The sequence below is a fragment of the Amyelois transitella genome, chromosome 23, assembly GCF_032362555.1.
Source record: "Amyelois transitella isolate CPQ chromosome 23, ilAmyTran1.1, whole genome shotgun sequence".
In the NCBI taxonomy this organism is placed as follows: Eukaryota; Metazoa; Arthropoda; class Insecta; order Lepidoptera; family Pyralidae; genus Amyelois; species Amyelois transitella.
The window spans coordinates 2,670,726-2,687,360 of NC_083526.1; the positions used below are offsets into that span (position 1 = coordinate 2,670,726).

The 16,635-nt window shown below is 36.2% G+C and overlaps 2 protein-coding genes across 2 annotated transcripts; both read right to left on the reverse strand.

The window, feature by feature from the left end:
* Nucleotides 1-3,312: 3,312 nt before the first annotated feature.
* On the reverse strand, nt 3,313-14,885 carry LOC106133055 (solute carrier family 53 member 1). Its single transcript, XM_013332653.2, has 12 exons — nt 14,537-14,885; nt 12,499-12,652; nt 11,288-11,368; nt 10,494-10,645; nt 9,878-10,139; nt 7,883-8,253; nt 7,160-7,307; nt 6,078-6,272; nt 5,330-5,502; nt 4,816-4,946; nt 4,416-4,571; nt 3,313-3,512 (listed from the first exon to the last, which is right to left on the reverse strand). The coding sequence occupies exons 1-12, from the start codon at nt 14,603-14,605 to the stop codon at nt 3,395-3,397; spliced, it is 2,010 nt and encodes a 669-aa protein (XP_013188107.1). The 5' UTR covers nt 14,606-14,885; the 3' UTR covers nt 3,313-3,394.
* Nucleotides 14,886-15,058: 173 nt separating this feature from the next.
* On the reverse strand, nt 15,059-16,521 carry LOC106133030 (exosome complex component CSL4). Its single transcript, XM_013332620.2, has 3 exons — nt 16,119-16,521; nt 15,689-15,937; nt 15,059-15,371 (listed from the first exon to the last, which is right to left on the reverse strand). The coding sequence occupies exons 1-3, from the start codon at nt 16,284-16,286 to the stop codon at nt 15,105-15,107; spliced, it is 684 nt and encodes a 227-aa protein (XP_013188074.2). The 5' UTR covers nt 16,287-16,521; the 3' UTR covers nt 15,059-15,104.
* Nucleotides 16,522-16,635: the final 114 nt, after the last annotated feature.

Below are 16,635 nucleotides of genomic sequence, written 5' to 3' on the forward strand. Positions count from 1 at the left end.
TTACTTAAAAAGTATAATATTAACTGTTTAATATTTTTGGAATGAATGATGAATGGGAATGTTGTGATGTGAAAGAAGATGTAGTTACAGGAATAGAAAAGGGTATGTTGAGATGGTTCGGTCATGTGGAGAGGATGAATGAAAACAGGTTGACTAAGCAGATATACAAGGAGAGTGTGGAGGGAAAGGTCGGGGTGGGAAGACCTAGACGAACATATCTTGATCAAATTAAGGACGTCCTGGTGAAGGGTCAGGTCAAAAGTGCCCGAAACCGCCGAGCTTGCATGAAGAGAGTTATGAATGTGGATGAAGCAAAGGAAGTATGCAGGGATCGTGGCAAGTGGAAAGAGGTAGTCTCTGCCTACCCCTCCGGGAAAGAGGCGTGAGTTTATGTATGTACGGTCGCGTTCATAATTGCAGTCATAGTTCGCAAAACTTTATAGCTTGCACCGCTGCTATCACTCACACATTCACACAAATAACACAATAAACAACAAGCGGTAAAGCGTTGGGTAACGCGCCATTAAGAAGAGGGTAGTGTAAAAAGTCGACCGCGCAGCGGCCGTCGTCCGCTAATCAACACAGCGACACGCCACATAGCGGAGATCCATGGTGGAACAGTACGAAAATAATGGCTTCATACCGACCAGAATATTTGCGGAACAGTTCGACACATCAGTGGTTACTGTTCGTCGAGTTTGCACCGTGAGGGACTACACCACAGACAGCCAGCAAGAAAGCCGTATTTATCCGAAATAAATAAGCAAAAACGTTTAGAATTTGCTCGACGGATTTGGATTTTGACTGGAAAAAAGCGATATTTACGGACGAAAAGTTCGTTTACGTCATCGCAACACGGTAGGCTTCATTTATGGCGAAGAAATGCAACTCGGTATGAAGAAAAAAATATGGAGTCTGGACGCATATCTGTAAATAAGTGGGGCTGGATGAGTGCTGCTGGACCTGGGGAACAGATGTGGATAGCAGGACGCGCTACAGCTGCTCATTATGTGCAAGTGCTGGAAGAAACCATGTTACCAACTGTGAGGTGTATTTATCCGATTGATGACATACCAACAATATCATTTGTGCAAGACAACCGCCCTGTGCATCGTGTCCATATAGTGCGTGAAAGGTTCTGCCAGTTTATATTAAAACTACTAATTACTTAGATAGTATTTTAAGGACAGCTTCAATATCTTTTCTTTATGAAAACGAATAATTAAGCTGTAACCTTAATAACAGGAGATAAGTAGATGTTACAATTAGTGCAATATGCTGTATGTATAGCTTTATTAATCATCAATATGTAAACAAAACTTTAGGTAAACTATTTCAATAAAATTTACTAATTTTAATTATTGAATGTTTTATTTTGCTCCCTCTTGTTTAACATTTCTTGCTGATTTCCGTGTTTGAAACACGGGTATTGTAATTCTTAGATATCAGTTAGTTAGTTAGTCAGTCAGTTACTTAGTTCAAATGGCACCTTGAAGCATTAAAAATTGTCAGTAACACTATTTCTTTTTTAATAGACAAAAAAAATCCTTGAATAACTTCGGAATCCAAGTAACGCTAGTAACTAGAACAAGCGAGTGTGAGCAAGCGAGATTATCTAATATATCTTAGATCTCACTTGCTCACACGAAATAATAAAATTGCTACCCAATAACTTTCAAAGGAACCACTACCTATGTTAGGGTCGTGTGCAGACAAATTTACAACCTTATTGAAATGACATAAGTCTGGCAGTCGCAGGCTTCCCTCTATAGGCAAATCTTATGCAAATAATGAGAGGCGACGATATCTCGATCGACAATTATCGGGCCCAGTTCGGCAATCGTTGATTACCGTCTCTTTCTGTTTTGTTATGTTATATGTCATAGAATAATAAACTGTTTTACTTAGTAATCATTGGTTTTAAAGACCGTATTCATTTGATGGAAAATTTATTCTTTTTAAATATGCATGTGTGTGTGTATCTAGTGGAACCACAGTGCACGCTATTTTAACCCGTAAGAATTTTAAAACTATGACTGCAGATATGAACGCGATCGTACCTATGTATGTATGTAATATTTTTTCTTATTGCTGAGCAGTATTAATGCTTACTTGCATGCAATAAGTTTATTTATCCCTCAGGATTGAGAAAATGATTCTAATTTCCCACTGTTTAATTGGTATCAGAGTCGCTTTTCTTTATAGTGTAAAAGAACTAACTTGTACATATGTTTTTTTTTTGCATTCCTTTATTAATTAACTAACGAACCTTAAGAATTATGTTTAAAGTTATATAGTCATATTATCACCCTCAAGAAGTCCACTGTTGGATATAAATTGAAGCTGTTAGGTTCTCTTGGTATGGGGTAGAGGTCAGACGGGAGTCGTCTCGTTTAACTGACGTACTTACTCCTTGATTGTGGTTAAAGGCAGACCTCTGCCTTTGCAAAAAGCCAGCCACTGTAGTATGACACGCGCGACGATGTTTTTATCTCACGAAAAACTATCGCTGTCCCGTTCTACGTCATAATATAAAACGAAACAGCGAACAGGAAGAAAGCGGTACAAAAGCTAGGATGATGATGGCGTTTTGAATGACCTTAAGTACTTTGCGAATGGAATAGTATAATAAAGATATATAAATATTAAACTATTTATTTATTACGAGGTACAAGTTGTTGTACAATTTTATAATGTTTGCCGATGTCGGCGTAATTAAGTATTGCAGTTAATGTTTGTAATAAATTAATGCACTAATGATTTTTCTTTTATTTTTTATCAATATTATGAACCTTCTTATGTTCACCATTTCATAGTATAATTTCGCAGTTATAATATTAGTTGGAATACAACTAATATTATAAATGCAAAAGTAAGTTTGTTTGTTTATTATCTCTTCAGGAGTTATCAACAGAACCAATATTCTTGAAATTTTGCGTATATATATAATTAAGTGTCTGGAGAAGGACATAGGGTAACCTACCTTTTACCCCAGTGAAAATTATAGTTCCGTGGGATTTGCGAAAAACCTTTATTCTTTTGTAGCTGGCGCTAAATTCATAGCTTTTTATAGGTGAAGCTAAATTAGTTTCTTTTTGTAAGTGGCGCTTTATTGGTAGCTATTTGTATTAGGCGCCTATTTGTCTCGGATGAAGCTGCGGGTAAAAGCTAATAAAATTATTAAGCGATAATATTTGTATGTTTGATCGATTAACAGGATAAAAATACAGGACCGATTTTGACGAAATTTGGCACAAAGATAGGATAGACCGTCAGTCCCATGTAAATGCGTTGTAAATTAAAAAACATAAGTGATATCTTCCCATATATATATTAAAAAATATAATACTTATTAATACGCGGTATAACAACTATATAACTCTTATACATAGTATCACAGCATCTTAGAAGACAGCTCTAATTCCAGTTGCAGCTCTTGTATAGATTCCTTCTTTAGCAGCGGCTTCTTGTCGCTCTCCTTTATCTTCTTCGCGTTCTTCTTCTTTGTAAGCCTGGAACAATGAAGGAATATCTGATGAACTTGTGGTGTGATATGCCCTCACCTTGCTTCACCTTTGGTTTACATCAATGGTCACCAAGTTAAGTAGCTCGCTATCAGCTTAGAACGAATGTTCGTAGTTGCTAATTTGCTTATTTTCTCAAGCAACATATCTACTGAAAACAGGCGCATTAACCTTTACTTCGATAAAACCCTTGTAATACTACTTTGTACTTAATATTCAGCTTACGTAATTAACAATGTAACGGAAATTGTTATTTGTATTACGTAATAAGTTATATAGTTACGGGCATGTAAAATTTTTGTGTTTGTCAAAAGTCAAGAGCATTTGCTAAATTTATTGAAATTACGAATGCGTGTAGAAAGTTCGAGAAAAAAATACGAAACAACTGTTAAGGCTTTAGTCAGGGTTATTGACATTCCGGATGTAGGCAGATATTTATAGTCAATAATAATTTTGCTGTTCAAACTCAGAGTTCCACAATGAACCTTGTCACCGACATCATTTTTGTGTGTGAATGTTCCTTGAAAAATATTCTTTGGTCCATACGGAACTGATTTGCGGGGGGAGCTTGTCCGTATTTTTTAATTTTTTTAAAGGCCATTTTCAGTTATTGACGAGTTACCTGAAGAGTCCAGTGTTTCCTAAGTGGACTCCAGGCCTTGAGGTTTAATGGCAGAGGGTGCAATTGGGAATACGCCAGGATGAGAGAGGGTTGAGTGTTACCTGAAGTTTGAGTCACTAGGCAGGGGCGCTCTTATAAATAGAGGTCTGTATTTACTGGAAATAATTTTCTTAAAATTTTGATTTCTCAACTTTTAACAATTTTATTTGTCACTGGAGAAAAGCTTTTTTAAATGATTTGACGGATGAACTAAAAAAATAATTTCTCACCTATTGACGACTCCGTCGGGATGGTCCATCATTCGAATAATATCCGCCTGATCTGAGGAGTCCAGTGGCGCCACCGAAATGTCGCGGACGGCGCGGAATTTACCGCAGTTGTTCAGGTGCTCGTTCTCCAGGCGGAAGAAGTTCCAGATGAATCGTCTGAAAAATATACAATACTAGAATTCCCTTGCGACTGCGCACACGCTTAACGAAAGAAATCGCTAACATTCCCGCAGGAATTCACGAAAAAAATTTGCTCAGATTGATTTGGGTGTTATTTAAAAAAGGTCTCTTAAAATCTAAATTTTTCCACTATTGTAGATTCAACGCTCCAACAAGTTTCAAACAAATAACAAGGAAGCGGAAATTAAATGAAGAATTTTTAAATTTGAACATTTTTTACCTGAAAACTTCTAATGGTGCAAGAATGGAAGTCATGGTCTCCGCGTTGACGCACCCGTTCTCGGTCAGCACGAACGATATGGTCCAGATGAAGCGGAGGACGAAATCTTCCACGATCGCGAAGTAGTAGAACTTAAATTGAAAAAAAATCTCAACTAATATTATGAATGCGAAAGTGAGTTTATTAATTTGTTCGTTGTTCACGGGTCATCTCCATCTTGACGTCCCAGGTGAAACTGTACGTAAGCTTTCTGGGCTAAATATGTCTAGTTTAAAGCTCAATAGGATAGAAGAAGTGTCACAGCCGTTTTTCTACTCGCGCAGATTGTAAAAGTCAATTCTTAGGTATTTCTATTTTCTTTTAGGCGATGGGCTAGCAACCTCTCACAATCTTTGAATGTCAATTCTAGAATCTAGCTAAACGTGGCCTTTGTATCTCAAAATACTTTCTCTGTCTACCCCGTAAAGCAACAGACGTGTAATGTGAGTGTGTTGGCGACTAGATTATTACTCACTCCGGGACTATATACAATCTCCTCCCTCAGGAACTTGTTCTCGGCTGAGGGGCCCACGGTGAAGAGCCCCCAGTCCATCTTGACGTCCCAGGTGTAAGTGTACAGGGACGACACGAGTTGGCACGCGAACCACGCGTACAGGAACGGGTTGTTGTACGGGTCCGTGTACTTTACTGATGGCAATGGAACGTGGGTCAAATGCAATTGTTAAAAAATTAAAACTGAAGAAGGTTTTATCAGAAATATCCCCATAGCGCTTGAACTATGTAATTGGTGCGATTATAATAAGGTTGAAAATGGTGTATTCGTTATTTTTTTTTTATTTTCAATATTGGATTAGGCATTTGTCTTCCATTCACCTGATGGTAAGTGATGGTGAACGATTAAATTCAAGTCAATAAATATTGCCGTCCTGAATTTAAATTTTTCATTTCAGAATTTTCATAATTTCTCACATTAAAATCATGCCATTCCTAAATTTGTATATAGAGCATGTTCAAAACATTCCATTTTTCAAACTACACCGATTTCCCTAGATTTTTCAACATATTTGAAGAGAGATTTCAAAGATCTCAGTTTTAAATTTAAAAAAAATGGAGTAGTTATATTGTAAATATCATGACTGCAATGTTTCAGAAGGGACAAAAATAGACCGTCATTAGATATTACTCAAATTTACCTCGTCATTAAAAAAAACCTGATTCGACGATAAACATTTTAAATCTTACAACTATATCTTCCAACTTACCACTATAAATGGTTCTGAGGGTACTAAACAGCACCACGAAGAAGGTGGTGGAGTACTTGCCAGCGTTCACGAGATGCGGGAACGCCTCCCTACTGTCCCTGTACCGACGCAGGCATTGCCAGAACCTGCCCCAGGCCGGTACTATGTTCACTACAGCGCGGGTTATTATGAACCATTTCTCGCGTTCGAAGGTGTCTGGTGAAGAGGAAAGGTTATCAAAAAAATATTCATTACATACATACATACATATGATCACGTCTATATCCCTAGCGGGGTAGACAGAGCCACCAGTCTTGAAAAGACTGATAGGCGTACTAATAGGAATCTCAAGTTTATAAGCATATCCTTTAGTCGCCTTTTACGACGTCCGTGGGATGATGGAGTGGACCAATTCTTTTTTGTAATGGTGCCGGGAACCATACGGCACAAAAAATATATTTATTAATGAATTTATTACAGGCATATTCTAAAGAAACGTCGGTAATAAACCGTAAGTAGGTTTATACAACTTACACGTTAATATACATCGTTTGTTAATATGTATAGAATAAAATATTCATTAGCCTTTTAGCGTTTCTCTTAGTTGCATCCTATTAATAAATATAAATATACCTACGTGACAAATTACACAGATTAAGTTCGTGACTTGTGTTATGAGATACTAACTCAACGATCCTATATTTTATAATAAATACATACATACATACATAAAATCACGCCTCTTTCCCGGAGGGGTAGGCAGAGACATCGATAAGATTTATAATAAATACTTATACTTATATAGATAAACATCCAAGACCCAAGCCAATCAGTAAAAAGATCTTTTCTCATCATTCACTGGCCGGGATTCTGCCTCAAAGATAATGTAGTGGCCGTTCAGCCTCCATGGACAAACATACCTACTCTTTGACATAACTTTTTAGATGACCAAAACTGACTGACAGACCGTGAAAAAAAGGAGAATCAAGACTAAGACAAGACGACGACAAGACGACATCTTGAACAGGCAAAATTCTGTTTTTATTCAGACACGACCCAGCAGACCCTCGGCCCGTTCAGATAATAATACAAACACTACACACTATCAACATTGAACCAGTCTCCCCCAGCGACGTAGAAGGCGAGCAGATAGTGGAAGTCCAAGAAGGCGGCCGCGAACGAGTTCCACTGGTCCGCCAGCCAGAAGTCCGCGAACAACACCGGCATGAATGGAGCGGCTAGGATGCGGCCCTGGAGAGTTAAATTTTTGTTTAAGTCTTGCTAAATACGGCCAATTTAGTCATTCTGAATACGGTCCAGCGGGGTATGCGCGAAGACGATTTTATCGCGCGCTAAAAACGGCGTCTCCGTACCATGCTAGCCCCGCTGGAAATTTTAATCTTTAAATAAGATCATGGAAATTAACGTTAAAATGTCTTTCATAAATTAGATCCTGGTGTGTTAAATTTTTAATACGTTCGACGCGAACGAATACCTGGGAATTAGTTTTAGCGCCATCTAGTAACGAATTTATGCATCGCAAGATCAGACGAGAGTTCTTGCTTATAAAAACCTGATTAATCATTTTAGGGTCGTGGTCAATGGCGGACTCTGGCTTCTCCCAAGAGGGTGATGACATAATCAAACATTGTTTGTTACATTAAGTCACAGGTAACCTCTGGTTATATATAATCTGTTCAGATTGTCTTAAATGAATCTCCCGTCTCAATACTGATAGCAAAACTAAGTATTAATATGGGTAAAAAAAATGTATGCAACGAGAAACATGCGTAAAGGGGGAGAAAGAAAACAAATAATATACTTACACAGATTCTCAAGAACCAAAACCGCGCTTCGTGCCTAAAAACCTTCAGCGGATTGAGCAGAAATCCCATCATGATTATGACCAAAGCCAAGGGATTTACGAACGGCGGTATACTCAAACTCGCACTGTATATGAAGCTCAATATACTGAGTGCCCAGACTACACCGAAAATCGCTGCTAACTCCATCAAATGTTGTTCGGATAGGTGGTTTCTCGGGTCCAATTCGAATATAAGTACGTGATTGACCCCCGACGACCGCCAGCCGTATACGTTTATGCCTATAAGGAAAATGAATTCGACTAGCAGAAACGGACCCCGGTATAATCTGAAGGCAGTTTTGAAGTTCTCTGTCGCACCCTCGTGGAAGAGAGCTGGAAGAGAAGAATACACGGTATTATTTAATATTATTTATTAATTTTTCATTAAGATAGATTAGCTGTATTGGATGGAGTTCTCCCTCCTGGCTTTAGTCCTCCTCACGACTTTGGAGGAACCCGGGGTATGCCTTTGACCATTGCTCCTGGATTGACTGTATAAGGTTTTACATGAAGCGACTCCCTCCTTCTTTCGTCTGACTTTCGCAGGGAAACCTAAAATTGGATCGATCATAGTAACACATCCAGTTGCCTGAATGTGCAAGTTTCCTCACGATGTTTTCCCTCACCGTAAGAGCATCGGTTAGTAATCAAACTAATGTACGTAACTTCGAAAATAGTCATTGATACATGGCCGAGTTGGGATACCTGTGCCTTTTTGCCTTATCGATACGACCAGTGACGCTCTGATGGAGTGTAAACACTAACCAAAACACATGCTCGTACTGACATTTACATATATTATGTCTTTCGCTCTTACAGGGTAAGACAGAGCAAAAAGTCATATGACGAAGGACACGTGTAAGTGTACTGCTTAATAGAAATTAAATCGGAGCTATTGACTGGTTCCTAGCACGGCGGCGTCTTGAAGAATCCCGCCGTTTAAAACTTTCATCCTCATTTACAAAACTGCACGGGAATCTTGAACTTTTTGTGGGTTATTATCATGATCTAACTGAAACCAAAAGTATCATAATGTTTTCAAAATCAGTATTAACTTAATCGCCGATGTAAATTTCTCAATGATAACATTTGCTATCTAAACACACTTATCTGGTCTTAACCGCAAGGTTGTGTAGCGATTGTTTGCGAAAAATGGCCATAAAAGTGACCGCAAACAACGATATGAGAATATTACATCATATGGACATAGTTAATCTCATAGGATAATATTGGTATGATAGAAGCAAATATTATGTTAGATGAAATCGGATTAAGTCTAAAATAGTTTCTAATTTTAGTTATCGTTTTTTAATGGAGATATACCTAAAATAAATGCTGTTTTCATAACAAGGGATACGAAATGAAATCTAACTGCGGCGTATGATTATTTTCCGAGTTTTATGAACCTACCTAGATTAGTTTCAATATTAACCAATGCTCTTATGGAGAGGAAATCACCCGCTTCACAGGAGTCGCTTCATATTATTATCTGATCTTCTGTCAACAGGATAATGAAATTATAACAGTAGCTATTACCCATTCTTGCCTCCACCCCATCGTCCCCCATGGTCATAATGCAACAAATGCCGAAAGGTTGATAATGATTAATGCAATAATTGATACAGATGGCATTCCCTAGTTAAGGCGGATCTCGGACTGCTTCTAAGAGACTAGAGGCTGATTCATTGCTACATTTTCTGAATCTATACTAATAATATTATAAAGCTGAAGAGTTTGTTTCGAATTGAAAAATTCTTTTTACGTTGAATAGACCATTTATGGAGGAAGGCTTAAGGCTATATAACATCACGCTGCAACTATAAGGAGCAAACAAATAATGGCATATTATGAGAAAAAAACGGGGAAAATTATTCATCCTTAGAGCTTCAATGATGCCCAAAATAACTTTTCCACGCGGACGACGTCGCGGGCACAGCTAGTATAGAGATAAACCTACCAGACAAAACGACAGTTATAAACAGCACGATGAATGACCCGCTGAACAGCCCGACTTTGAACGTGGTCCAAGGACTCTGCTGCTCGCCTAGCGGGGGGACTCGCAGCTTCTTCATCGCCTTCTGCCTATCCCCACCTTCCAGCTCATTAGTGACAGTCGCCTCTGTGTCGCTTATGAGCCGGTCTATGTCTTTGTTTGTGTAGAAATGGGACGTTTCTACGTGTTCCGCCCGCCATTGGGCGCCGTTACTAACGTTTAATAACTGAAACAATTTTTTTTTTATTAATATCTTACTTATTTAGGATCAATATCATATCTCGGATGAGAAATGTGGGAAGACGAAATACTAGAAAAAAATACATAAAAATATTGTAAAATGTTGATGACAGTTAGATAGGCAGGCTAAACCTCTGTCAGGCAGAGGCCTAGACAAACATCTTTATCAGATCGTGGACGATCTGGTGAAAAGTCTAGTGCAGACTAACCTAAATTGGCGAGCTTGCAAATTGATTTATGAAGTTAAAGCAAAAACATATGTAGGGTTCGCGGAAAATGTGCTCAATATCTGTTGATATCACCTCATCTCACCTCATGAAAGAAAGATGTAGATACATACCTTATCATGTTTCTTCAAGATCTTCCTAAAGCCAGTGTAGTTCAAGTTCTGGTAGTTCTGCAGCAGTATGAGGCTCAGGTAGAACTCGCTGAATGCAAGCTTCAGCTCCTGGACCTTTCGGCGAGGGATGGCCTTTTTGCTGTCCCCTCCACCTTCAAAAAGGACAGAATAAATTAACTATCCCTTGTCTATTGGTCACATGACTAACCACGGCGTTGATAATATCGTAAGTCTTCATGCAAATTGGATTAGGGTTACTCCGGGAGACGGAAGTCAATGAAAAGACCCGTGTTCTGACACTTATTCGTCCTGGCATGAGTATGATCCTGGATTGGGTAAGTAGTATTTTACCTGAAATGACAACCGTCTGACCTCGAAAACCTTTGCGGGGGAACCTAACACATTTTGAATCATGGAAAAAGATGCACTAGATTGAGAACCTTTTCCCTTAGTTGCCGTATACAACATATGTATATGCGAAACAGACGAATTGGTCTTATTGTAAACTACAGGAACAACACAGTTTTTCAAAGCAAGGTTATACGTAATCAGCAATCACCTATATTCTGGATCGTGGTTATAGTTATTCTGGGGTATTCTTCAAAGTCCCCGACCGGGGAAATCGGCAAAAAAATTCAAATTCAAACTTTTATTTGCATAATATAAGTACAACAAGGTCTTAAATATTATGAACCTATAACAGATCTTCATATTTACCCTTTCGGATGTTGCAAAAGTTTACAAGAGACAGAACAAGACAAATCTACTTAAATAAAAGTTGAGGTTATTGTTACCTTTGGGTTTTATAGTGTCGAACTGTGATTTCAACTCGCTCTGTAGCGTTGCAAATTTTCGTGTGGCTTCAGCTAGTTTTTCTGTAATGAAAATAGTGAGTTATATACATAGGTATGTTTTGTATTAGCGGAGCAATATTCAAAGTTAAAATAAACACAATTGCGTTATTTGTGATCCTTGAAGCCCAAAAGGAAGTACTGATATACTCCATCATCATATCATCCTACTATACTACCCTCAGGTAGTTACTATCATTTTTATAAGCGTCTGAGCAATATTCGACGGCGCAGAAAACTGCAACCTACTGCCAAATTAAATCGCATGAAAACTCAAAAAATAACGACCTTATAAGAAGTACACTTAAAATCCAAAAACAAAATGTCTCCTTTTATCTCTGATATTACTGTTTTATTAGAAGTTCATTTCGGGGCACGTTCTGACAAGCTTAGCCGTTTAAATATTTTCGCGCCCTACAATAATTTGACTTCAGCGCAGGTACAGTGTTGTAAATAATGAAAATGGTAATATGATCTATCTGTACTAGGATTCTGCTATGCATTTTGAATATTGTGTCATTATTCAGATTCGTATGAACCCTAGTATGCTAAATTTAAGTAATAAAATCAAACGTAAGTAAGTATGCTAAATTTAACTAATAAGTCAAACTATTAAGAATTTTGAATTTGCATTGATACGAGTAGTTTAGACGAGGGTCGCAGTTTGCTTCATTTATAAAAGCTTAATATCTTATTTATCATTAATAAGCTCAGGAAAACTAAATTTGGCCTGTGATAAGGTGTATATTATATACATTCTTATAATTATAAAAGGAAAATATGAAGGAAATCCATTAGGACTTGAAGAGGTAAAGAATAGAGACATATACATATTTGCATGAATTACATTTATGTGTGTATACAAAGTAAAGTTTAATTCATTTAATGCTGGTTTTAATGGCAGTGTACCTACTGCGGTAATCCTTATTTGTTCAACAAATGTTATCAGTGTGAGAACCACAGCAAAAATCTGTATTAAAAAAGCTAATGACGGTAGTTTATCAGTTTAGCTAAATAGCCTATAATCATCATGACTCTTAATAAAAGGTTGGCAGATATTTGATCATAAAAACTTCCCAGATTTTTTTGTGGAATCCTAGAGAAGTAATTTATCAAACCAAAAAAAAATGAGTATGTTAATTTACACAACAAACCTGAATAGAATGTGTTAATTTTCTTAAGCTCCTGGTCACAATAATGGAAGAAGGTTTCGTCGAAGTTGGCGAAGTGTCGCGACAGCACTTCCGGTTCGACGTTCTCGGCTGATGGCGCCTCCTCCACCGTCTTATACAGCATTGCTTTCATTTCCTGGTGGTTAAAAGATAAAAATATTGGTAAATTGTACATTTGTATAACTTATTTACTCAAAGGACTATAATTTTAGTACTATAGGTACCTATAACACATTATGAAAATAAAATTTATATACCTATTTTATTAAATTTGTTTTATTGTTATTTATGTCTTGTATAATATTAGACCTTCTTTTGTCGTTTATAAACTATAGCCAAAGAGCACTTAGGAACAAAAGTAGGTACCTACTGCCAACTGATGAGACATGCAAACTTTCAAATGCAGGTTTTTGTTGCCTGACAAGAGTTAGCTTTATATATAAAGTATTTTTTTAAGTGTGATCCTGGATTGGATAAGTTTTTACATGAAATGACTTCCATCTGGCCTTCAAAGACAGACAGATCCTAGACATGTTCAATCCTTGGATAAAACTATATAGGTTTCACATATAAGAACTAAATTAAACTCAAAAACATCCTCACTTTTATAATTCTATTTACAGATATATACATATACCATTCGAAAATGGAACTTAAATTTTGAATACATCAAGGTTTCAGCAAGACTGAGGGTCTAGTCTAGTTGTTTCAAGTATGTCTATAATATATACATACACATGGTCACGTCTATATCCCTTGCGGGGTAGACAGAGCTAACAGTCTTGAAAAGACTGAATGGCCACATTCAGCTATTTGGCTTAATGATAGAATTGAGATTCTATTGTTGAGCCAAATGGCTGATGTCTATGATTCAATCAGAAATTTTGCTAGTCATAAGAATATTAGCACTGTATCACAAAGGCAGTGAGTGATAGTTACATGATCTCTTTACAATAAACATATATTTGTCATATCAATTAAATGTAGTCATGACACACCAATAAACACCTCCAAATCTATACCACTGTCAGCTGGTTACAGTTACATACATATAAACTAATCTATATTCCTTGTGGGGTAGACAGAGCCAACTGTCTTGAAAGGACTGAACAGACAGATTCTGAGAACTGACAGGTTGCTAGCCCATCACCTATAAAAAGAATCCCAAGTTTATTTGCCTTTAGTCACCATTTACAACATACATTGTAAAGACATGAAGTTATCCTATTCTTAAGTGCTGGAAACCACAAAGCATAACAGTTTCATTTGAAATGTATAATGTTACCATTACTTGTGACAATAGAATTGTAAAAATTGTGTTACTTTAATGTTAATTTGACAGTTCTTCACATTTTAAAGTAATTCTAAATAAAGTCTTTTGTGTCTTCTGTGGCATTAGCAAGAACCGAGTTGGAGTAGAAATGAGGTTCTATTTCCTTTGGGGTTTTTAATTAACATATTTATTGATTAGATTTATATACAATATACAGGAAATACTAGGAGAACAATTAATACAACTAATTATCATTTATTGATGAATAATTAGATTAAATAGTGTAACAATGTGGTTACATGTGCAAGTCATAGAATGAGTATTAAAGTATAGAATTTATTTGTTTCCATACACATACGTATATACATATTATAATATACCAATACATTGATGAAAATCTGTCCAGAATTCTTTAAATGTTTGAAATATAGATTTGTAGTGATTATGTTTTATGTACACCTGTTATATATTATTAATTTTTATAGTGTAAGGACAAATATATGTACTGGGAAATAGGGTTTAATTTAAAGGAAAAACAATTAATATTCCAAATGTAAATATTATTAAAACAATTTAAATCTGACTCAAAAATTCTAAACTGATAAGTACCTATTTGTAAACATGACAAAACTATTTTATCTTTAAAATTAACAAAGAAATTTCCATGAAACCCAGCGAAACCAAGATAAATAGACCAAGGGCAATGTTATCTTGACACGAAAAGGCAAGCTGTTATAGTGGAAGTACCTCATAATTGATATACTGCTTTCTCCACTCCGGTGTTATGTGGGCACTTAAATGTTCAGCGAACTTCATTTTTGAAGCTCCAGAAACACGACTTTATCTCAAGAAATACTTATTATCACTGTAACCGAACTGTTCAGTTTGTTTTATGATAACCGAAGTGCGATGACTTCATTCTATTAGACCTAACACTAAATCAATGGAATGGTTATTTTATCTGAGCAAGGATACACTTTTTTAGGTTGTGTGATGTTTTTTAAATATTACAGCTATGTCGTTTTGATTTTTTTACAATAAAAGTAAAAAAGTTCACTGTGTCTGTGACATATTTGTTTTGGAAATTATTTTGCCTGACATTTATCCCATTCATATGACATTGACGTTTTCGTTTGGAAATCGCTGCATCATTTATGTATGTACTTTATTCGGGGTAGACAGAAAAAATATTAATAATTTTTTGTAAGTTTTATAAATGGGATTACCATTATCACAGAGGATAACAAAATTAGAAAAATAAAGATTAAATTTGTTTTAAAATAATATTTATTAGATAATACTCTAAAATTATTCATCAAGATTGTTGTCTTGTATTTGTTGCCTTTTCTTTTTCACCCTCAATTTTTTTATCAACTGTGAATAAGGCTTGATTTATTGTCTCTGGAATGACTCGGGCAACTTTTCTAGGTTCCTTTGCTAGGGTCTTAGGGCATTGCATTTCAGACCAGCTGATAGGCACCATCCCCACTCTCTGTGGTGATCCTTCTGCTGTTGCTATCACCACTCCAAGTTCATTTTCTGCTGTTGATAAATGGTACCAATGTATTTCTGTCATAGGAAGCTGGATGAAGGGATAAGAAAATATATCGAAATTGGAACAAAAGTTAATTTAACTTTAGTAATACTTTTCTTAACTTAAGACTTAATTAGATTAGGTTTTAATAAGTGGAGAAATGACCATGTAGAAATAGGATTTCTTTTATAAAATCAGTATAGTGGGAAAATTTCTCGAAGAAACTAATTAAGAGATCTGTGTAACTTACATTAGTTAGTTACCTAGCATAAGTAAGATAACTAAGACATTCAAATAATTAACCAAAACCTAAGGCCTATCTCAAGCAGGCCTCCTTCAACAAGCAACTTAATAAAAAAGGATACAACTCTTGCCAGTATAACATCACCCGGTCGGAAACATTTATACGGGTCTATTCTGTCTTTGTCTGTAGATTTTATGTCTTCTTTCTTCAGCACTCCTCGATAAGGTCTCACAAGCACTGAAGGTCCCACACACAAGATTACACATTGTACCATTCTTGAGTTTACCACTGTTACTTTGGCAGTCACTATATCACCGGTTTTTGGCAGTATACTTGGTGTTCTTGGGCTTTCTACTGATACAATGGTAATCTGCAAATAAACAACAAGTTTTGTATCATGCAAATTGAATGGGTGATAACTTGAAAATAGTGGTAGATACATAAAGTTTAACTCTTTAAGAACTTTATCTTTTGTGTATGGGTGTTCGCAGGATCAGAAAATAGTTGTGGCATACATGATCATTGGTTTTTAATAACTTTGTATTACTCACTTTTGTTTTTTCATCTTCCTCCATTTTCAACACACCAGCCAAAGCAGCATATATATACCCTTTCAATTCATATGTTCCTGGTCCAGATATGAATTCTTTATTCAATAAACATAATCTCATACCGGGTATACATATTTTACCTATGTCTTTTAGCTTTTCTGGATCCATTGTTTATTTTCGAAGGTTATTATGGTTATAATTAGAATATATATTTACGGGAAGAATAGTGCGATCTGTTAAAATCAATAGTTTACCAAGATTTAAAACAATACTAATTTTAAAAACATTTCTTTGACTTTCCCCTTCTTTATTAATAAATTTCACACTACTAGTTTCCACTCAACAATACAACACAAAGCCAGCAAACACGGCAGCAAACACGGCACGGCAAGCAAGATTGAGGTTACTTTAATGTTATGACATTTTATTTTTTTATTACTAGATAGCAAAAGCAAACAACTAAATCCCCTGGACCCACTGTGGTGGAACTGGAATGGGACCACAGAATGTAAAACAA